Source organism: Pangasianodon hypophthalmus, chromosome 6 (assembly GCF_027358585.1).
Source record: "Pangasianodon hypophthalmus isolate fPanHyp1 chromosome 6, fPanHyp1.pri, whole genome shotgun sequence".
NCBI classification, from domain to species: domain Eukaryota; kingdom Metazoa; phylum Chordata; class Actinopteri; order Siluriformes; family Pangasiidae; genus Pangasianodon; species Pangasianodon hypophthalmus.
The window spans coordinates 12,683,567-12,706,951 of record NC_069715.1 but is presented as its reverse complement, the minus strand read 5'-3'; the positions used below and the strand labels follow the sequence as shown (position 1 = coordinate 12,706,951).

Below are 23,385 nucleotides of genomic sequence, written 5' to 3'. Positions count from 1 at the left end.
TGACGCTTGGTTCCTTTCATCCTTGGGTTCTATGCTGAAGAGATGTCTTTCATATTCTCTAGTCTTTAATGTTTGGTAGGATGACAAGGATATGTGGACCGATGCATCCGCATGAGCAGCTGCTAAGCTGGTTTTATGCAATGCAAAAAAGTGAGTGTAAAGCTCCTGATACTGTCACAGGCCTTATGGAGCTACTGCCATCTAGTGTAAATGCATCAGTAGCAGGGCCACTAGTGGCTTGAAGCACAGATTTGGTACCAAGATTTTAAATATTTTTTTTTAGCCACTCTCCTAGGATGGAGATCCCTGACATTAAACCCTGCTGCCATTATGCCTGTGATGTTTCATGTAACTTATTAACAGAAGCTTGCAAAGGGCAGGTTCAATTACTGAGAGAATGTCAGCATCAGGACAGGATTGGGTATAGTGATTAAAGATTCAGAACATTTATCAGTATAGATGTACATATATGGAGCTCTAAGGATGGATAGGGACCTGACTCTTGGTAACAATATTTAAATCACATAAATCATTCATATATAAATCATATAAATGAGTTAACCTGGACATCCTTTTTTTCTCTTGGTTTGGTGTATTCAAGTCAGTAATTCTGTGTACGTACATGCATGTGCATGTGTAGCTTTCTTTGTGTGTGAGTGTGTCCATACCTATATGTATTATGGTAAGACTGTGGGAATGACAGACAGAATGTTTGCAGAGCTCAAGACAAAGAGCACACTGTGTGTAACAGACCAGGTGTGTTAATTCTAATACTCCCAAGTATCCAGAGGTATATTACTTGTGTATATGCACACTCTCATGCACACACAGCTTTGCATATTCAGGTCAGGTCATAAGATAAATTATAGTGAATTGGAGCCATTAGAGTCATGACATATCTCCTTTCTTAACCCTTCTGCTGCTCTCTCTGGGGTCATTTCATTTCTTTGTGGTTCTGTATTTCTTCCTTTTTGTCTCCACTGGCCCTGTCTATTGCCGTTCCCCTGAGCCCCACTGTAATTGTCCCTGTTATGAGATCTTCCTCTAAAGGAGTTCACAGGATATATTGTATAGACCTACTGTGGTCTATGGCCCTCAACCTCACCATTTGATCAGACTTCTCTTTTGAAAGTAAACAGATTTGACTGCTATTTTATTAATGAGAATCTGTGCATATCTGTAGTTTAGCTAAACTTACAGTATTTTAAATGAGTTGACAGAGCACTTTAATTTTCCTCAAGTCTGTTATTATGGTTCCAAAGACTAATATTCATTATTTCTATCAATGATTCTTTGTCTGTATGTTCTTGTATGAAGAGTCTCGTGTGTGAGGATGTGGACTGTTGGCTCTCAAGAATCCCTGTAACCTCCTGTTCCTCAGAAGCAAACTGCATCATTTATAGTGAAGGTACTATAGCACTCACTCCACACAAACACCTCAGCACACCCCTTTATACTGAATGTAATGGCTCAAGCACCATCATTATGGGTCCTAAGAGTCAGTAATCATTATAAAAACATTTATAGTTTGATGAAGATATTTCTGACACCATGACTCAGCGTACCAGGTGTAAAAAAGTACTTTTATGACAATGATAGTAAACTGTCAAACTAGATCTGGGTAATTAGTGTTTTTATCTGTTAAAGGTCCATACCTTCCTCCTAGTCAACCCCAACCGCTTTTTAAATTTGAGTTTCAGCTTGGGTTTAGATGTTGCCTTCAGATTGCCTGTAGCACCTGACTGTTATGTTTTCAGGTGATGGTCTGTACTGTAAGCTCACTCAGGAGCTATCAAGTGGAGACGCTTTAGTGGCCATCCTTTCCTGGACCAGTGCAGAGCAGAAGGCTGCAACCCAAACTCAAAACCCCCCAGTGAAGGAGGAGCCAGTATACCCAGCAACCCTGCCTTCTGATATCCAGCTCCTCCCACAGCAGGCTGGCATGGCTGCCATTTTGGCAACTGCAGTTGTTAACAGTGAGTCACTATTATCTTACTCACAAGTGAATGTTCTCCTTTTTTGATGTGTGTGTGTGTGTGTGTGTGTGTGTTAACACAATATTAAGTTCAGTAATTAGGATAGAATTAGGACAGATAGCATCAGGCCTGGGTTTGCAAACAAATAAACTGAGGCAGCATCCATTAAGTTTCAACATTAAACTTACCATTTAGTCATGCCAACACTAGGTGGCAGTATTGTTTCAGCTGAGACAAGAGAGACTTGTGCTGGTGAGACACTGGCAGTTCACTGGGAATAGTGTACAGCTATCTCTATCTCACACACTGTCTCTGTCTTTCTTTTTCTCTTTCCCTCTCTCTGTCTATCTTTCTGCCTTGCATTCTGCTATGGGCTGCTGAGCTGTGCGAGGTGTGGGAGTGGACACATCCGTGCTGTGATGAGTGCATAATTAATCTCAGTAAATCAAGCCAAAGGTTAAAACGTGATCAGCTTTATTTTTCAGTCGTGTAGCATTAGCCATGTAGTAAAGAGACAGGTAATTATGGGGTGCTACGATCGTTATCAAATATACTCTGTTTAGCATGCCTTGACACTCGATCTGTACAATTATACACACATCTTCTCAATCCTGTTGCCTTGGAGATTGTCAGTTTGCTTGATCTGTTTTAATGTGTCATACATTGTATGCGACTTAGTGTAGCCCACAGTTATGATGCATTGAAACCGATTGTGTCATTAGTTAATATTCAGATATAAATAAAACCTGCACAATTCACTACCAGTAGAAAAAGTGTAACCCCCTGTGTGTTTTTATTGTAAAGCTGCAAAAAGCCATTTTTACAGAAACGATTTCTGTTTTCTTTTTAGATTAAAGTACTACTAAATACATGGATATCATGCTACAGATAAACACAGAAATAAAGTTTGATTTAATGATTCCATGATATTACTTAATTTGTGAGTATGTTTTTCTCAGAGGATATCTTCCCATGCAAAGACTGCGGGATCTGGTACAGAAGTGAGAGGAACCTGCAAGCTCATCTCATGTACTACTGTGCCAGCCGGCAGAAGCAAAAGGCCACGGCTTCCCCTCCACAGGACAAGCCCAAAGACTCCTACCCTAACGAGAGGGTGTGCCCATTCCCCCAGTGCAACAAGAGTTGTCCTAGTGCGAGCTCACTGGAGATCCACATGAGGACACACAGTGGTGAGTCTTACCCCTCTCTCTCTCTCTTTTTCTCACAGCTTGTCTCTTATTGTCCTACTATTTCTCACACCTCCCTTTCTCTATTACTCTCTCACTGGCCATCTCTCAGTCCATCTTTCAGTCTTTTCTGATTATTATTCATGAATAATGCATTTTGTGCACTGCCAATTTAACAGCTCACTAAGTGCTTTACATTTACCATTTTCTAGTTTCAAAATGTGTAAGCAAAACACAATGCATACTATTTGCCTAACACTATATGGATGTATATGTGTCTGTACTCCAGGTGAACGTCCATTTGTCTGTTTGATCTGCTTGTCCGCATTCACTACCAAGGCCAACTGTGAGCGCCATTTAAAGGTGCACACTGACACTCTAAATGGTGTGTGCCATGGCTGTGGGTTCATCTCTACAACTCGAGACATCCTCTACAGCCATCTGGTCACTAGCCACATGGTGTGCCAGCCTGGTTCTCGCAGTGAAGGCTATTCCCCCAAACTTCCAGGGGCCACAGGTAGGCATCACATCTGGGCTTAGCTAATTCATATGAGTCTTAGCCTTTACTAAAATGTAGTCTGACACTGATTACAGACCAGAGTGAGCCAGTCTAGAATTCATTTTCTGACTTAAATCTGCTTTGTCTCCCACACTACATAAATGTTCTTCCTTTTTGCCTTCTTCTGTTCAACAGGCCTGAGTCCTGGAGACTCTGGAATATTGCTGAAGTGTCAAGTGTGTGGATTTTCAGCAGACACCCCTGCTTTGCTCCAACAGCATGTCCATACCCACCTGGAGGTCAGGGTTCCTGTTGAAAGGAGCCACACACCTCGCCAAGGTAGCCCTGTGACCTCAGAGCACTCAGAGTCTCAGGACAAAGAGCTATCAGCCAGCATGCCCAGACCAGACTCTTCCAGCCCTGGGGCCAACGGTGGAGCAGCCACCTCCCGTGGCTGTAGTTCTCCAGAGCAGCTGAAGATCAAGGAAGAGCCACAGTCTGAGTCAGAGAGTGAAACAAGGGACGAAGAGCGGGATGGTAATCATAGTGCAAATGCAACGGAGCCAAGCTCTCCCCATCCTACCTCTCCTAAAAGTCCCTCAGTCATTGCAGTGAAGGCAGAGCCGGCCAGTCCCACTCCAGGCTCTAGCCCTGTTCACTTGGGAGCAGGGGGATCAGTGTTACCTGGTGGAGCTTTGTTTCTGCCCCCTTACCTCTTCAGCCCCGAGGCTGCCATTATGCCCCAGGCATCTGAAATCCTGGCCAAAATGTCTGAGATGGTTCATAGTAGGCTGAAGAGTGGGCAGGTCCCAGCATCTGCACAAGGCTTCTACTCTCCAGGGTCTCCTGCTGGTGTCCTCAAGGGGGCAACATGCTTTGAGTGTGACATCACCTTCAATAACATCAACAACTATTATGCCCACAAGAGATTGTACTGCTCCAGCAGACACCAGCAAGGGGAGGGTTCAGGCCTGGTAATGGATGATCCAGTAACTGCAGCACCCCATTCAGGTAATGATACCTCTCCACAAGCAGGACCAGGCAATTCTACAACATCAGCTTCCCCGAGTTACACTGACTCTGTAGCAGCTGCCTCAATTTCAGACACCAAGCCAACTGAAGTGAAGAGTGAGACTCCAGGACTGAAAGACTCTGCATGCTCATCTTCCTCAGAGGGTGAGGGCGGTGGAGGGGGTAGGATAAGTGAGGGAAGCCAAAGCCCTGCAGAAATCAGTGGATCAGCTGAAGACCTGGATGAAGATCCCACTCGCACTTTCTGCCAGGCCTGCAATATCAGATTCAGCAGACATGAGAACTACATTGTCCATAAGAGATTTTACTGTGCCTCACGTCACGACCCTTCCAACCAGCGCCTCTTGTCAGGCAAGGTTGCCTTTGTGCCACAGCCCATTCGTACACGGAAACGCAAAAAGATGTATGAAATCCATATGGCACGGAATGAGGCCCTGGCCAGTGCTGCTGCCCATCCTGCTCTACCAGGCATGCAAGTGAAACAAGAGTGTGCCAGTGCCCACTCTGGGCCAACTGTGGCCACAGTTGCCAGCTCTGCTCGCAGTTCTAGTCCAGAGGGTGATGGCCCCATTGACCTTAGCAAAAAGCCCTGCTTGAGGGAGAGCTCAAGAGGAAATAATATTTCAACTTTGCCCCTCACGGATTACCACAAATGTACAGCCTGCAGTATCAGCTTCAACAGCATTGAGAATTACTTGGCCCACAAAACTTACTACTGCCCTGCCACCGCCTTGCAGCCCCAAACCCGGGAGCAGCTGCATCGGCTTAAGAGACCCGCTTCCACTTCCCCTAAGAACCGAGTTCCTGATCTGCAACCTGACACCAAAAGCCACCAAACTGGAAAGCCCACAGTGGTCCCTCACACCTCTGTCTTACCCAGTCTGGAGTCTACCTCTCATACTTTGCCTGGGGTGAAGACCCCCAGCACTCCTCCTGTGATTTGTCCTTACTGCCCTCCTAATCGGGCAGTGACCTCTGATCTGGTGGAGCATTTCAGGACGGCTCATGGGCTGGTCCTAACCACACAGCAGCAGTCTGAGGTCCAGCCACCCAATGTTAGTCCCAGCAACAGCCTCAGTCCTCGCAATGGAGCTCCACTAACCCCTCCTAAACCAGGCCTCAGGCCCCAGAGGGATGGTATAAATGGCCGGACCAGGAGGGATGCTGCCTCTCCCTCCTCTCCCCTGCTCAATGGAAGCCCTATAGCACAAAATCCTATTGGGGCTGGCTCTCCTAAAGCAGCCCCCCCTGCCCTCTCACCCACAGGCTCAATTCCTTTGACTGTGTCACCTGTGTCTGACACCTTGAAAGAGTTGGGGTCACAAGGACATTCCACCACTCAGTTGGTTCTCCCGGAGAAAGCTGTAAGCCACATAGCCCCAACCACGCCCAAGGCAGTCCTTGCAACAGCATTACAAAATGGTAATACTCGCTACTGTCGGCTGTGCAACATCAAATTCAGCAGCCTGTCCACCTTCATTGCACACAAAAAGTACTACTGCTCCTCCCACAGTGCTGAACATGTCAAGTGAGTCTACCCTCCCCACCATTACCCTCAACTCTGCAAGTGCCAAGTGTCACATGTGCAAGTGGCTTTGTACTGCACGATCTCAACATTGTATGAAAGTGGGACTGTTACTATCCAGGAGCTGAGGTTGCAATGCCAACCCTGCTGTTTCTGCTGTTGTTACTATGGTAACTTATTGCTTATTATGGGTCACGTTTATATTACACTAAATAATGAGACATGCTACCTGTGCACATAAATGTGCCCAATTGACCTATAACTATCCTTATAACGGCCCGCCACAGAGTTTAACCCATGTATTATATCTGCTGATGGGACACTAGATCCCACATTTATTCCTATTAATTCACTCTTTTACTTTTGCTTTAATCACTCATGTGCTTGAAGATGATGTTAATTTTTTTCAATTTTTTTGGTGGCATCATGCATCAGGTCCCAGACCGATTGTAGTTTTCCTGAGCCAATTAATAGTTATTAATTTGGGGAAAGTCTGTCCCCTAGTGTAATTGTATAACTCAAGTCTCTTAATTTCATGATGTACTACAATATTTTTGTCCATACACTGAATCATCTTTTATAAGAAAAAAGAAAAACAGAGTAGCTCACTAGATACTGGTTGTGTGAAGTTACCGGCTCCAGATGGAAGATTTGAAGAAGGGAAAATATGAACTTATGTGTCCTTTAAGTCTTTACTTTCACAGAATACTACCTACTGTCTTTTTATGAAAAAGATTTATATTTTTGTTTCTATGTGTATATATATATTTTTTTCATACTGTTGATAGAAACCATTTCAAGGGTAGTGTATTGTATGTTCTTAGTTCTTAGGTATGTGTCTAGTCATGGTAATTTCTGGGACACTGAGTACTCCTGTTTTCACAGTTGTCAGCATTGCATTTACAGTATCTGACTGGTAAGTGTTGGAATAGTGCATCCTGAGTGCACTATATTCTTTCTCAGTATTGGCTCATTGCTCTGGGTCAGAGGTGAGGTGGTGGAGAACACCAGTCCATTATGAATCTTCATGAAGGTTTTGTTTAAGAGAGATGGGATGAGGATGTCTGGTCAGTACTCCTTCTCCGTCTAACTCAATCACTCCACAAATGCTCACATTCACAGCCCTGTCGACCTGCTGATAAACTGTTGTCTGTACTGTACTTTGGTATGGACACTCTCTACACTCACTGACAAATCTTGAATGGTGTGTGACTATAGGTTGCTGTTGTTTCCATTTTTAATCAAGCAATGAAGTTTAGCATATTAAATATATACTTCAGAGGGTTCTAGCAAAATAAAAATTTACTTTAAAGATTTACTTTAATCTCTCTTGCAAGTTGTTGAGTCACACTGGTATCCCAGTGCATCCCCACAATTCCCTCTCTGACTCACTGTTCATCTTTAGGAGTATGTAATTTGAAAGTTGCAGCATAGTGCAATCTTTACCCCTTGAACAAGCTACTTTGCAAAGCCTAATTTGACGACACAATTGAGTATGTCTGAAACAGCTAGCAAGTGGACTTCCTTTCCGTTACTAGAGCCGTTTCTGGTGTTACAAAGACCACAGGCTGCTCTAGAGAGAGAGCAGGTGTGATTTCTCTGTGCAGTGGTTTTGAATTGGTGCTACACCAGTTGTACGCCGCACACAACTGTTTATTATTCTGTTGTTTTGCCTTTGCTAACTATAACATACTCATGACCAGTGCTGAAGGCCCATTTTAACCTATCTGGTTCCCGTTTTTATTGCACTGTGTTGTATAAAAATGCTGAATGTTTTACTTTAAGAAGCTTTTTTTGTATTGTATTTAAGTTTTACAGCACTTTTCCTTGTCCAAACCTACGCCTGAAGGACTGATGAAAACATTTGAATTAACAAAGTTAATTAAGGTATTTTGTGTATAATTACAAATGTTGTTGGAAAAATGATTATGAATGTCATACCTTTTTCTTTTATATTTGCAGTCTCTATGAAATGTTCCACTACACATTTGTCCAAACTATGCATGGGAAAAAAATAAACAGTCCTGGAGGAAATTTTAAGTGCAAAGCTCTGCCCACCTGTACTTAATTCAGTCTGCATAGTGATTCTACAGTTTATTCAGTCAGAAACATTAGATCCTCATTTAAACATAAATTCTTCCCACCAGAAATTACCTAATGTGATTAGACTGAATTGTTTTGTCGTTTTTGCCTTCTTGGGTTTATTTGTACTGAAAGTATTTTCTTGATTTATTATGGCATAGTGGACTCTGGGGCAAGTGTGACCAGGAGTCTATCACTGTTTGAGGAACTTTTCCACCTACTTTTGCATTTTTTTTCTTTCTCTAATTTTTCTAACCAAAGCTTGACTGGGTCTTTGTCAAAGAAATGTGGTGATTACAGTGGATTCAGAGTCCTACAAAAACACAAATACTTTCACTGTGTGGACATTTTGCTTTACTAAATGAGCTTGTTTTGTTCACAATTAAGTTATTGCGTATTTCTATCAGCCTTCAAGTCTTCGTTACTCAATCATCTCCCTCAATGCCAGTGTTTTGTCAGTGCACCCTCTGGGCTCTGACTGCAATTATCAGAATAAAAGCTATTTTTTTTTTACTTCTTAAGGCTTCAAGGCCATTCAGCTGTGCAAATTAATAACACAGTTGGATGTCTGTACCTGTGGATTGTTTTTCAGGATAAGTTCACTTGATAGATTTCTCTAAAGGTAAGAAAAATCTGTGGTCAATATGACTTAATGGTTTTTTGTTTGTTTTTTTCTTACCATCTCACAGTAATTCAAGGCCACATGCTTTCACTGCTGAAAGGTCTTGGAATGCAGTGATCTATGTTGCGCTGAAGCTGTTTTTTGACTCTGTAAAAAAGTGTTTATTTTTTGAATATTGATCACTTTAAAATAATAAAAACGTGTAGTTGTAACTTTGTGTGCCAAAAATGAATAACATGCTTGTGTTAACATTTTGAGACCAATCCGCTTCTCAGGATTGTTGGTTATGCATGATTCAGACGAGAGGGACAGATAATGTCCTGTTGATGGAATTAAAGTCCAAAGTGAAAAGCCTTGGTAATGGACAAGGTGCATACATTATGCAGTTCAAGCAGACATAATGTAGCCTAAGATAAATTTGATTCAGATTATATATAATCAGTTGAAAGCCACACATTGCTCAAATTCAGACCTTTTAGGCAAGTGTCATTTAGTTTCTTGCATTTTTGTAGATTTTAGCACACTTTAAATATTAAATATTCAGGTGTCAAAGAAAAAGTACACAAACTGAAATATGCCATCCATATTTCAGCCACCACAGTTTACAGGTCAGGGACGAAGCCAACAAAGCATAATATTAAGTATTTTTTATCTGAAACATCAATGGGAAGAGCTTTTTTGTGGTTTGAAATATTTACCATATTTGGTAAATCCCTGTACATCATCAGAACACACAGACTTGTAAAATAAATAAATAAATAGAAGAAATTAGGTAGATTTTTGTTGATTTCAGGATGGTTTACATAATAAAAATTGACAAAAGATTTCTGCTCTCTGTGGTCACACTTTAAAATCAGACATTAAGCTCACTGGCCACTTTAATAGGAACACCTGTACCCATACACATTCATGCAATTATTCAATCAGCCAATCATGTGGCAGCAGCTTAATGCCTAAAATCATGCAGATACAGCAGATCAAGAGCTTCAGTTAATGTTCACATCAACATAGGGGAAAATGTTATTTCAGTGACAGTAACATGTTTGTCAGTGCCAGACGGGCTGGTTTGAGTTTTTCAGAACCTGCTGCTCTCTTTTTTGCTGGAGTTTTTAATATTACCTTGGTCTTGTAGCCTATTGGTCAAGTTCAAAAAGGTATGGCCATTTTTTGCTTATTGAATATGATTGTCTTATTGTCTGCATCCTCTAACTTGTATTGAGAAACAGGCAAGTAAATGGAATGTTGCCAGAAAATATATAATATAGTGGTATTACTGTTGCTGCAACATTTATATAACATAAAAAAAAGGCTTGGTTGTATTTCAAGGTATGAATGTATTTGAGCACCAAGTTCATAATTTTTAACAGCTTTTTGCTGATACTGCTTTTAATCTTGTGTGGTACAATATGTGTGTTCACATATACATATAGAGTCCCCTCCAAAAATATTGGAAAGGCAAGGCCAATTCTTTTGTTTTTGCTATACACTAAAGATATTTGGGTTTGAGATCAAAAGATGAATGAGACATCAGAATTTCAGCTTTCATTTCCTGATGTCTACATGTATATATGTTAAACAACTTGGCACAACATGGCACATTTTGTTTGAACCACCCATTTTTAAAGTGATCAGAGATACCGGAACATGTGACTGACAGGGTGTTTCTTGTTACCCAGGTGTGCCCTGTTAGACTGTTTAAACAGTTAATAGCTCTGGGTGTCTACTATTGTGTTAAGCCCTAGGTTTTGCCTGTGAAGATTGCATTTGTTGTTAAAAAGGATAAACCAACATGAAGACCAGAGAGCTGTCTATGGGAGAAAAACAAGCCATTTTGAAACTGAGAAAAGAGAGAAAATCGATCAGAGCCTTTGCACAAGCATTGGGCATAGCCAATACAATAATATATTTGGAATATTACAATACAATACAATATTTGGAATGTCTTGAAATAGAAAGAAACCAAAATGAGCTACAAAAGTTCTAGAAACCAAGATTAATCTCTAATGACTAATCCAAAGTGAAGGAAAGGCTAAAGTGTGATGAAAGAAAGGATCTGCTCATGATCCAAAACATATAGGTCAACCAATAAGCTTAACTAATAAGCTCATTGGTTAAGCAAGGTGGAGGTAGTGTCATGACTTGAGCTTGCAAGACTGCTTCGGGAATAGGCTCACTAATTTTTATTGATGATGTAAGTCATGATGGTAGCAGCATGAATTCAGAAGTATACAGCAACATTCTGCCTGGCAATTTACAGAGAAATGCATCGAGGAATTTCATCATACAGCAAGACAATGACCCAAAACACACTGCCAACACAACAAAGGACTTCATCAGAGGAAAAAAATAGAAGGTTTTAGACCCAATTGAGCATGCATTTCACCTCCTGAAGAGGAGACTGAAAGGAGAACCACCAAAAAAAAAAAAAAAAAAAAAAAACAACTGAAAGAAGCTGTTGTACAAGCCTGAAAAAGCATCACAAAAGAAGAATGCAACAGTTTGGTGATGTCAGTGGGTTGCTGGTTTGTTGCAATTATTGCAAGAAAGGGATATACAACCAAATATTAAGCATAATTTAGGTTAATTTACTTTAAGACTATCTGTTCCTATACTTTTGCTCACCTAAAAAAATTGGGTGGTCTGCCACTAAAGGTGCCATTTTTACATGTTTAATGCATCTAGATGTAAATATCAGGAAATGAAGCTAAAATTCTGATCTATTGTCTCATATACACCTTTTGATCTCAAACCCAAATGTCTTCAGTGTATAGCAAATACAAAAGAATTGGCCTTGCCATTCCAATACTGTTCCATTTCGGAGGGGACTGTAAATATATGGATGAATAGCATAGATGAGGTGAAAAGATCACTACTGAACAGCATTTGTGATGGTAGCTTACAGGAATTTATGCTGCATTATAATGTGTGTGGAGCAAGTATTTGCACAGAGAAAAGCATATCAATTGCACATTTGGAGAAAGACCCAATGTTGAACTGAGTGACCCTTTTCTGTCCTCATTATAGCTGGAGTGCTTTGAGGAGCATTTTTGATACTGATTGCTGAGAGTGAGAACACTTCAGTACTGTAAAGGTGCAAAGGGAATGCGAGAGAAAAGGCCTGGAGGGCGGCGGAGTGCTGCTGGTTATTAGTTCCTGATGGTGATGTTCACCAAGCTTCGGCTTCTCTGGAGTAACTCCAGTCAGCTCCTTAGTAACAAAGCAATGATGATGAGCAGTGCTTGTTTGCAGTGCAGCTCATTGTTCTTTATTTTATGTCCCTCTAAACATTTTGCAACATTCTCTCAATTCTTCCATGGCTCATCTTCATGGTCAGAACCTTAAAATGTCACCAAGCTACAGGTCATTCATATGAGCAAAGGCAGATTCCAAGAGCCTTGAGCAATGGTCAAAAGTTTTGCTACCTATCAAGAAAGAGATTACAGAATACTGTACATCATTTTACCAAGCTCTCTGTGAGTTTACCTTACAAGTACATTGGATGGCTGAGGAATGTGTCAGTCGTCATTCAGGCACCACTCTGTCCCTTCAAAAATTTACTGACACTAGCCACTTATGGGTGTCTGTAAGCTTGTGTATGTGGAAGAGGGTAGATTGTGCTTCCCTCTGAGTGTGTTACACTGCCCTGTGAAGCATCATGAGCAGGAGTTCGAAAAGATGTGGTTGGCTGGTTTCACGTGTCTCTGAGGAAGCACTTGTTAGCCTTCACCCTCCCTGATCAGTAGCTGTCGTAAGATAAGGGAGAGCTGGCTTGTGGTGGGAAATTGGTGGGAGAGTGGGTACAGAGAGTTTATTCTGCGTTTTGAATATACGCTTGTTACCATACCGCATTACCACGTGATGTGCAAACCTGTTTGTATTTGCAATGAAGAGGAGAAGTTTCAGGAGTCTGGCAAATCTAATCATATGTTGTGAAAAGCACTCAATGTATGCATAAAGTGGGCAACACACAAATGTTAAAAAATGAGGTAAAATTATATTTTACATATTGATTTTATTTAAATAGCATAGTGGTAGAAGTTAGCTCGGTTAAAATATGTTTGTGTAGAATGTTTCATACAGAATATTCAAGTGAAAGTTTCTATGCAATGTATGCTTGTGCCAGAATCTTGATATTCACTGTATAGAAGGTGCTGCAGATAAGTTGCATGCAAAAAAAAAATATTCTGTAAGCCTGGGATGGCCACACACAATTTAACATCAAATGAGATATACCTAGTTTTATTTCAAAATAATGAGTAGGATTATGTAGCCTTATCTCTCGGTTGAGGTCTCTTCTCTCACCTTCTCTTGCCTAGACAAATTCTCTGCACTCAGATAACATACTCACGATGCCAACATGTGCTCAAATAAGCTGTCACTCCTGCTGCTTGCAGTGAAGGCTGTTGTGCAGTCTGTATGAGGAAACGGTGGAGTTTGTTGTTACTTCAAATGCCTACCTGGTCATTTTTAATGATGGACTTCTGGTTTCTGTCAGCCTCCAGTTCAGCACAGTCATATGGTCCTTAAATGGCCTTTCTCACAGGTACTGATGGCTCATATGCTGGAGGTGGGAGTAGAGCAAAGAAATCTTTTTCACAAAGCATTTTCAACTTCAACTAAACTCAGGTAGACATGGAAAAAAGCACATTGAAATGTTCAACCTTGCCAGTTTGCTGCATCTTTTTAGTTTGTGTGTTTTAGGTTGGGGCTTGAGTCACCATGTTCCTTCCTCAAGTGTCCTCATTAGTGAATGTGCACAGTCCACATTGGCTCGTATGTACAGTGAAGATTTCTTTGGCTTTGCTTCTGTCACACCAATATCAGGACCTTCAGAAAATTCAGGGCACTGCAATACAGCAGACAAGCTCACAATATATAATGATAGGCAACTCTGTCCATTACAGGGTGCATTCAAAAGTATATTCAAGTGCCAAGGTCCAACACTGAAATCGGTGAGTAATATCCTGTCTATTTTCTCCTCTTATTAAATTCTTTAGTTATTATTATGTGCTGAAGCTTTTCCCTGTGCATCCTGAGAGCAGCATGTGGAGTGGTTGAATCAATGTGACCTTGTAATGCTGGTCAAAATGTGTTCTTATAAACAGATGTTGTTTAAATAATAATTTGTTTAAAAAAATTAAAATAATTTTTTGACAGCATCAGGCTGGAAATTTTATTTTAGCATTATTTATATTTTTATTTATTTTATTTATCAGGCTTCAATGACTCAGTGATTTAGACTTAAAGAATTTCAGCCAGTTCAGTTTAACTCCACACAGAAGCAAAGTAATGTAGGTACAGAACAATGATGGCTCAACACTAAATGACCTCTACATTTGCTCATTGACCTTTGCCACTTCAATAGCTAGTGAGGCACAGTGCTTTTTTAGCAGTACCAATTTCTCTCAGCAATAGAGAGGTTAACCTCCATATTCATGAAATAGAAGAGTGCTGTTAAGACGTGCACACTTGATAAATCATGGTGGGAGACCAAAGTAGAATAGACAGATCCAAATATACACCAATCAGCTATAACATTAAAACCACCTGCCTAATATTGTACAGGTCCCCCTTGTGCTGCCAAAAACATCTCTGACCCATCAAAATAACGACTCCACAAGACCTCTGAAGGTGTGCTGTGGTATCTGGCACCAAGACATTAGCAGCAGATCCTTTAAGTTCTATAAGTTGTGAAGTGGGGCCTCCATGGATTGGACTTATTTGTCCAGCAAACCCCACAGATGCTTGATCAGATTGAGATCTGGGGAATTTGGAGGCCAAGTCAACACTTTGTCATGTTCCTCAAACCATTCCTGAACAATTTTTGCAGTGTGACAGGGCGCATTATCCTGCCGAAAGTGGTCACTGCCATTAGGGAATACCGTTGCCATGAAGAGGTATACCTGGTCTGCAACAATGTTTAGGTAGGTGGCAGGTGTCAAAGTAACATCCACATGAATGCCAGGACTCAAGCTTTCCCAGCAGAACATTGCCCAGAGCATCACACTGCCTCCGCCGACTTGTTTCTTCCCATAGTACGTCCTGGTGCCATCTCTTCACCAGATAAGCAAAGCACATGCACCCAGCCGTCCATATGATGTAAAAGAAAACATGATTCATCAGACCAGGCCACTATCTTCCATTGCTCCCTGATCCAGGTCTGATGCTCACATGCCCAGTGTAGGCTCTTTCTGTGGTGGAGAGTGGTCAGCATGGACACACTGACCAGTCTGCAGCTACACAGCCCCATATGCAGCAAGCTGCAATGCACTGTGTGTTCTGACACCTTTCTATCATAGCCAGCATTAACTTTTTCAGCAATTTGTGCTACAGTAGCTCTTCTGTGGGATTGGACCAGACGGACTAGCCTTCGCTCCCCACACACATCAGTGAGCCTTGGGCACCCATGACCCTGTTGCTGGTTCACCGGTTGTCCTTCCTTGGGCCACTTTTAGTAGATACTAACTACTGCATACTGGGAACACCCCAAAAGACCTGCCATTTTGGAGATGTTCTGACCCAGTCGTCTAGCCATCACAATTTGGTCCTTGTCAAAGTCACTCAGATCCTTACACTTGCCCATTTTTCCTGCTTCCAACACATCAACTTCGAGAACTGACTGTTCGCTTGCTTCTTAATATATCCCTTCTTAAGTGCCATTGTAATGAGATAATCAATGTTATTCACTTCACTTGTCATTGGTTTTAATGGTTGAGTTTAGATGGCTAGGATAAGGCTATATTACATAAGGTTATATTTCTTTTGGTGGGATAGACTCAGATATATTGGTCTGTAATTCCTTTTTTCTTTTATGTACATTTTATTTTCAGCAAATAAGTTTACCCACAATTCAAGCAAAAAGATATATATAACATTGTGGTAAAATTTTTATTTTTGTGTTATTGGCCTCCACTTAGACACTGAACACACTTTATCACATTTACAGATACACTATATGACCAAAAGTTTGTGGACACCTGACCACGACACTCATATGTGCTTTTTGAACATGTGCAGGTCACTTGAGTTCTTCCTCTCCAACCTTGGCAAACCATGTCTTCATGAACCTTGCTTTGTGCACAGGAGCATTGTCATGCTGGAACAGGTTTGAGCCCCTTAGTTCCAGTGAAGGGAAATTATAATGCTACAGCACACAAAGACATTCTTATATATAGTTGTGTGGCATCAGTTAGGGGAAGGATCAAACATGGGTGTGATGGTCAAGTGTCCACAAACCTTTGGCCATATAGTGTATTTGGCAAGGTTTATTCTCTCCTAATACCCAGTGTTTCCAGCATACTCTCCACATCCTCCGTAACCATGACCAGGACAAAGTGCTTACTGAAGATGAATAAATGATTTTTGGAAGATGAATTAGTACTGAAAAGTTGATTAGTACATTAGTTTCTTGATGACAGGTCAGACTATATATGATGAGTACACACACAATGAAAGTAATAAAGCATAGTAAAATCTGAAAAATGAAACACATTTATTAAATTTCTCAAGTTTGTGAGTGTTGAGTTAGTATATTTTATTTTAATGAATTCCAGTATATTAAGGGCATGTTTAGCATGGTGAGGTCAAGTAAGCAGCTTCACATATACAAAATCTGTCAGCTACTCTGCCTCAGCATTTGATTTCCTGCCATATCAGAGGAAAAAGCTGTTATTGTGATGTCAGTAGAGATGGTAGAATGGAGATGGTCTGCTATGAAAAACACTGGAGTGGTATGTGTTGTGAGAGTAACAGATTTATGAGATGTAAGACTTGTTGAGCTACCAATCCATACAATGCCAATGTTATAATGTTTGTTTACCCAGAAGGGAAGAAATGGAATAGGGCTTCATCTTGTCTTCTGAGTAATTATTTGCTCAATTGCATGTGTATATGTGTGCATGTGTGTGTGATCACCTTACTTGTAAGTACTATTTGATTCAAGAAAATAATTTTATGAGAAAAGGGTATAACTACCCTTTGGTAATTTCTACTATTTTGATCATGTCTTCTCACATTGAAATTGAATGAGCATTGCATCCTTTTATTTTAAAAAAAAAAGTACATGTAACATATACAGATGGGTGACAAATTAAAGGTTAACCCAGCTATGTTATGGTGGGTGTTCTGTTGGCATGGTCTTGGTCCATTTGTCCCCTTAGAGCAGTGGTTCCCAAAGTAGGGTCTATGAATCATATTTGACTGATGCCTTGAATGGAATGGGTTTACATCAAAATAACCTTAAGAACTCAAAAATTAGTCAACTTGGACCTAATGTGTTCTGTCAGTAGACAGTTCAGGACAATGCTCCATTGTACATATTTAAATAATGTTTGTTAAATCTGTAATGAGGGGTCCTTGGAATTTATTTTACAGTTAAAGTGAACCCCTACCTTAGAGGAATGTGTTACTGCAAGTTATTGTGACTGATTACCCTGTATCCTATGATGAAACATTTCTATCCTTCACATGCACCAGCTCCGACCTCAGTTGAATGCCTATGGGAGATTTTGGACAGAGATGTTAGACAGCTCTCTCCACAACCTTCAATACAGTCCACAAAGGTTTCATGGAAGCAGAAAGCTGCAATGCATTACTTTAATTGTTTAAACATGGGTGAATATGTATAGAGAAACTGTACTTAAGTAAAAGTAGAAGTAAGGAGGCAAAAGTCTACTTGAGTTAAAGTCAAAAAGTATCCACATTTTAAACATACTCAAGTATTCAAGAGTTTAAAAAATAGGATTAATTAGATCACTAAAACAATCAGTCACAAGGAAAATGTCCTGCTAACTCAGACAAACCTAGAATTTGGGTACTTTGAAGGTCAAAATGAAAATGTAAAAAATATGTTTTTTTTCCTCTTGGAAAGTAGGAGTACAAATATTCAATTTCAATAATACTTGAGCAAATTACAAATCTTAAAGTACAATACACAAGTATTATCCGCCCTGGTTTTGAAACATCTACATATTTGTAAGGTGTTCAATAAAATGTAGGATTTTGGCACTGATGAAACTTGATTGCATTCCCAGTTCTTCAAATACTACAGATAAGGTCAGTCTTAACTCTAATAAACTCTCATTTTCAAGGTTAATTTTTGAGAGCATAGGTTGCTGGGGCAACTGATCTTGATTTAGTTTAGTCCTTCGGTCTGGAGTGGAAAAATACAGATTTTTGTGAATAATTGTCAGGCTAAATCGCATACTGTGCATCCTGGAACTGACCGCAGCAGTAATTTACAAAAGCTGAAAACAGGCCAACTAGACCTGGGTAACAAGCAACAGGTGACAATAATGAATTACCATGGTAGCAGGGAAAGGAGAATAGGAACTGTTACAATAAGGATGTTTTGGTGGACATAATACTTTTTAAAGGCATTTGTCTTCTTTTTCAGTTGATCATCTTTTCAGTTGATTTAAATGTCAAGCACCTTTCCCATGCCGAGGTTCACAAGAAATACAACAGAAAAACAAAACAAAACAAAAACAACAGAAATATGGAATGGATTTACAGAGACCTTCAGAAGATGTTGCCATGATTGAATGTCAATTACCTAGCCAGTCATGAAGCTTAATTTACCAATTTTATGTAAATTAGGCCAAAGGTGAACCATGAAGGATTCACAGGGAAAAGTATATGATTGTAGAGTTGTCAAACACTTAGCCAATCTCAGTCATCTGCCATGCTCATGTTCATGAAGTGAAGAGGGGTGAAGTAGAGTTAAGATGAGTCAAAAACCGAAGAGCTAAATTCTTATTAACTTTGGCTATTTCCAGCAAGCTAAAGTTAGCATACTCTAGCTAGCTAGAAAGTTACCTAAATAGTTATCCTGGCCATATACTAAGCATCGAGTGTTTAACATATGCATTTTTTTCAATCGGAAAAGTATTCTGGGTGCATCACCTTTGTCCTAACTTATATAAATCTCTTGGGGTTTTTTTTAGACTCAAATTTTAAGATTTGTATTAAGGGTTTTAATTAACCATAACCCATAATTTTAAAGGCAAGTCTTCAAGTTCAAAACAAAGAAAAAACATACAAAGCAAAAAATACTTCTTTCTTAAATTCAAATTCAAAATAAGAATAAATATAGAAAATTCATATTCAACTACTTTTGTCTGCTTCCAAGCTCCATAACCGGTCACAGTTAAGAGGTTGATCCAGCAACAAATGCCACTGCATAGTCAAAGGACAAGTACAGAGCAGTGGAGCACACAGTCTTAAAAGTCACATGGCAAAAGTGGTCAGGTGCTGTATTCAATTCATGTTCTGTATACACTCATGCTGCTGCTGCTCAGAAGATCAAGGCCAGAAGAATTCTGCCACTTAAGCGCTGGTGTGTAGGAGGTCTGCGTCAACTAGCAACCAGCGAACAAACACCATCAGCACTACAAAAAGAGATACAAAGTATACTCTTAACCAAAACAGAAACATTGAATAAGAACATAAAAATCAGGTACTCTCGCTATTTATCTGTATTCATTTAAAGGTTATGTACTGTCATTTTAATTGGCTGTGTCACAAGCTGGATCAAACTCTAGGGGCACCACGAAATCACATGAGTCCTCTATGTTCCCATCTCCAACTTGGGGAAGGACATCATTAGTCAGGGCTCATTAAGCATGCCAGGTATTTTTGTCTCAGATGATGGAGCAATTAGCACAGTTCATCATTGCACATGTGACCTGTGTTGGTGCGAGTGCATCCTGTCTGATCCAGAGGCTAACAATGAGTTTTATAAATGGAAAAGTATCTCGATTCACTCCCCCTTGGCTCCTCATTTACATTTAATGAGGACTGGAAGAGATGTTACACACATTATTAGATTTTGGTGAAATAGCGAAAGACGTTACAAGAACTGCATTTCCATAAGCTGGTATGAAATAATGAACACAGTTTTGTTAGCCAGGCTTTTTAAGCTCTTTAAATGGAAATAGTGTTTGAAGCTTGTGAATGGGAACAGAGGATCTCAACCTCCAAAACGTAGCATTACCCAAGTGTTAGGAGTTTAACATTGTACCTCAGAATGCCAAATGAGGCCACACTATAAATCACATTACTTTATGACATTAAGTTATATCACATAAATGATTTAATTGTGTTTTTTTAGCTTAACAAGAAAAAGAAAAGATTTCACGCTTTTATTATAGATCAGGCTGCTATGTGACATCTTCAATAACACTAATGTTAACATAGCAATATCTTATTATTATATTATATGTGGACGTCATTTTGCTAAACTTGGACCTTTGTTTAGCACCCAGCCTTCATCTCGGTCCACCAAAACGTTTGAGCAGCCCTGCTGAAGCTTGCTGTCACCATGGTAACCCAGGAAATTAGAGGAAAAAGGAGAAATACCTGTGCACTATTTTTATAGCCAGGGTTTGGGAGATACAATGGAAGACTTACTTTGAGCTGCTTGATTGGAAAATTATCAGACTAAAGCACGTCCAGCTAAATAAGACCTCAGCGTCTGTGCATCACGTTGAGGTCACACTGCAGTCGCTAATACTGCACCTAATACTGCACATCATCATATGCACACACATTTTCTCATGTGGAAGAAATAAATAATGTTAGAAGGAGGCTGTAACACATACACAAAGTCTGTCTGTGGTTAATGTAAAATTCTCTTCTCTGTCTCATTTCCTCTCTCTGTCTTATCTTAGTACTTCATGCTTGTTGCAGTGTCCAGAGATAAATGTTCCAAAAAAAATAACATTATGTAGGTGATTACATGCACACACCAATACATGTACACACACACACAGCTAAACCACAAAGCTGAGTTTGTTTTACACGGTATATGCAGTCTGTATGCAAATGAGGCAGATATTGTCTCTCAGCTAATGAAAAAGTGTTTGTTCCTGGACAGATGACAGATTCCCATCTGGTAACACTTTACTATAAGGTCCACAAATAAGCATTTATTAACTTAACTAATGCTTTCAGAATGCTGAATTATCAGGGAATAATGTATATAATGTATAATATATTCATATATGAATAACTATTAAAAATGGTAATAGTTAATTATTAACATTTTGTTAACTCATTCCTTCAAATATGCTTAATAATATACCACAGAGATTAAAGTGTTCTTTGTAATAAGACGTGAGTATTTTTTATTTTTTTTTTCAAAACAACAGACATTGCATTCTGTGCCAGTTGGTTGGTGATATTCTGAAAGTATTTTAGGAACTTTTTAAGAAATGTACAATTATTTGTGTCTTTGTCTAATTAAATATGCATAAATCTGACTACTTCAAAAAAAAATCTAGTCTTTTGATGTCAGAATTTTTTTTTTATTTCACTGTGACAGTGCTCTCATCTTATAATCCAACAAACATTTACAGAAAACAAGCAGCCTTTGGAGGCAAAAAAAAAAAAAAAGTTAAACTTATGTGCAATAATAATAATAATAATAATAATAATAATAATAATAATAATAAATATCAGGAAATGAAAGCTGAAATTCTAATCTAATGTCTCATACTCATCTTTTGATCTCAAACACAAATGTCTTCAGTGTATAGCAAAAACAAAAGAATTGGACTTGCTGTTCCAATACTTTTGAAGGGGACTGTAGATTGAAATCTCATTCAGGGTGTATTCCTACTCCATGCCCAGTATTCTCTGACCAGGATAAAGTGCTTACTGAAGATGAATATTGATAAGCACACCAGTAGAGATCATGGCAATATAGTAACTCTAATTGAATGTGTATTGTGTTCACTTAGTTAAAAATTCTGCATGTCAGACTACATTTGCACTCATTCTGTGTAGTGAAGCTTTGTTTTATGCTTTAAAGTATCCATAAAAAAGAGAAGGACATGTGAATATTCTGCCTGTGATCACAAAGAAAGCATCTTGCAAAGCAGAAACTTTTATGACTGCTCTGCTTAGGAGAAGAACTAAAACCCTGTAAAATTATTCAATATCAAGCACACAACACATAAAGTCACTGGCAACTGAAGAAGTTAGATGTGACAGAACTCTCAGCTGCTTACCACACAAGTGAGACATGACCGATCAGACGAGACGGGCAGAAAGCTGCAGTGATAGTCAAATATAGAGACACATTATGATGGCATGTCTATAGAATCTGTGTCTATATTCAGATTTAAACTCTTTTTTTTAAATCATGAACCCTACCACTCTGTCCACTAGAAGGTTCATAATTGGTCTCAATTTGAGATGTGCAACTAGTGGGCTAATTTGAAGCACCATACCATGACCCTGACCAGGCAGTTACTAAGGATGAATGAGTGAACCTTAAGTGTGTTGCACAGTAATTCATATTCATGTTAATGAATGTGATCTTTCTTTTTCCTGCAAGCTTCGTATCTGAAACCAACATGAAAATAAAAACCTGCTGGCAGAAATGTTTGTTGCACACCTAAGTCCCTTGTTGCACACCTCTAGTCTCAACCAGATGTCATGTGAACCTTTCAGGCAAGCTTTCTAAAAAACAAAAAAATAATAATAAAATGCATATTTCTGTTCATGCTAAATAATGTATTTGTAATCAGCTATATCCCTATTTTTCAGTCATATCCTATGGGGTAACAAAAATAAGACGTTGTGAATGAAAATAAAAATCCATTGATGGGGAGGGTCAGTGAACTTTCACATGAGGTAAATTCCAAAAAGCCTGTCACTAGGGCCCAATGAAAAATGATTCATTTTAATCTGCTTTGTGCCACCTCTTTTTTTTCGTTTCTTTCCATTATACTGTTAATTAGACAATCCACGGACAGGCTGCAGATATCTCAGTCTTAAGGCTCAGTGTAAAATGCTATAAGATACTAGACATGATTGTGAATTAATTAACACATCCAAACTGAAAGTGTAGAGTGAAAAAAGGTCAAATTTTGCATTAATTATAGTGGCAATATTCACTGAGAAATGCCTGCTGTGTTGTTAAAAGGAATTTAAAAATGCAGTGAGATGCTAGCTGGTTTTCATCATAATGTACCAATATTAAGGTCACAGTCTGATTTAGTCAGCATTTCATCGATTTTGAACAAGGACCAGATTTGTCCACAGATGAGTGATGCTGCATTGAATCTTTTAACACTGCAAAGTATTATTAAGACTGGATCAGTTTTCAGTGACTCAGTAACAGCCCTCTGTTATTTCACTGCCATCTGATTAACTACAGATCCACCCTGACCTGCTGCCAGCAGAAACAGTCTTACATCTGACCTGGGGTCACTATGGACAAATATAACCAACAGAGAGTGAGAGGAAGATGAGGAGGACATCTGTTACTTTCGCTAGCCAAGATTGTTATCTCCACACTCACAGATTAGCTGAGCTTCTGTTAAGGATCTCTCTCTCTCTCTCTTCCTGGGAACAGAAAAAACTGGGGCTGAACAACACTGCACTCACTGTTTACAGCGCCATTTTTCTTCAGACGCAAAGTTTTCCATTAGTAAAACTGGTGAGCAAGTGCTGAC

At 39.5% G+C, this 23,385-nt stretch overlaps 1 protein-coding gene across 2 annotated transcripts in view; it reads left to right on the top strand.

The window, feature by feature from the left end:
* zfpm1 (zinc finger protein, FOG family member 1) overlaps positions 1 to 11,365 on the top strand; it is a 74,711-nt gene extending 63,346 nt beyond the window's left edge. For both annotated transcript variants that reach the window (XM_053234761.1, XM_026927151.3), the window contains exons 5-9: positions 1,318 to 1,408; positions 1,758 to 1,976; positions 2,936 to 3,166; positions 3,453 to 3,680; positions 3,858 to 11,365. In XM_053234761.1, the coding sequence (XP_053090736.1) occupies positions 1,318 to 1,408; positions 1,758 to 1,976; positions 2,936 to 3,166; positions 3,453 to 3,680; positions 3,858 to 6,226 (3,138 nt within the window). In that variant the 3' untranslated portion in view covers positions 6,227 to 11,365. The remainder of the gene's footprint in view (positions 1 to 1,317; positions 1,409 to 1,757; positions 1,977 to 2,935; positions 3,167 to 3,452; positions 3,681 to 3,857) is intronic.
* Positions 11,366 to 23,385: the final 12,020 nt, after the last annotated feature.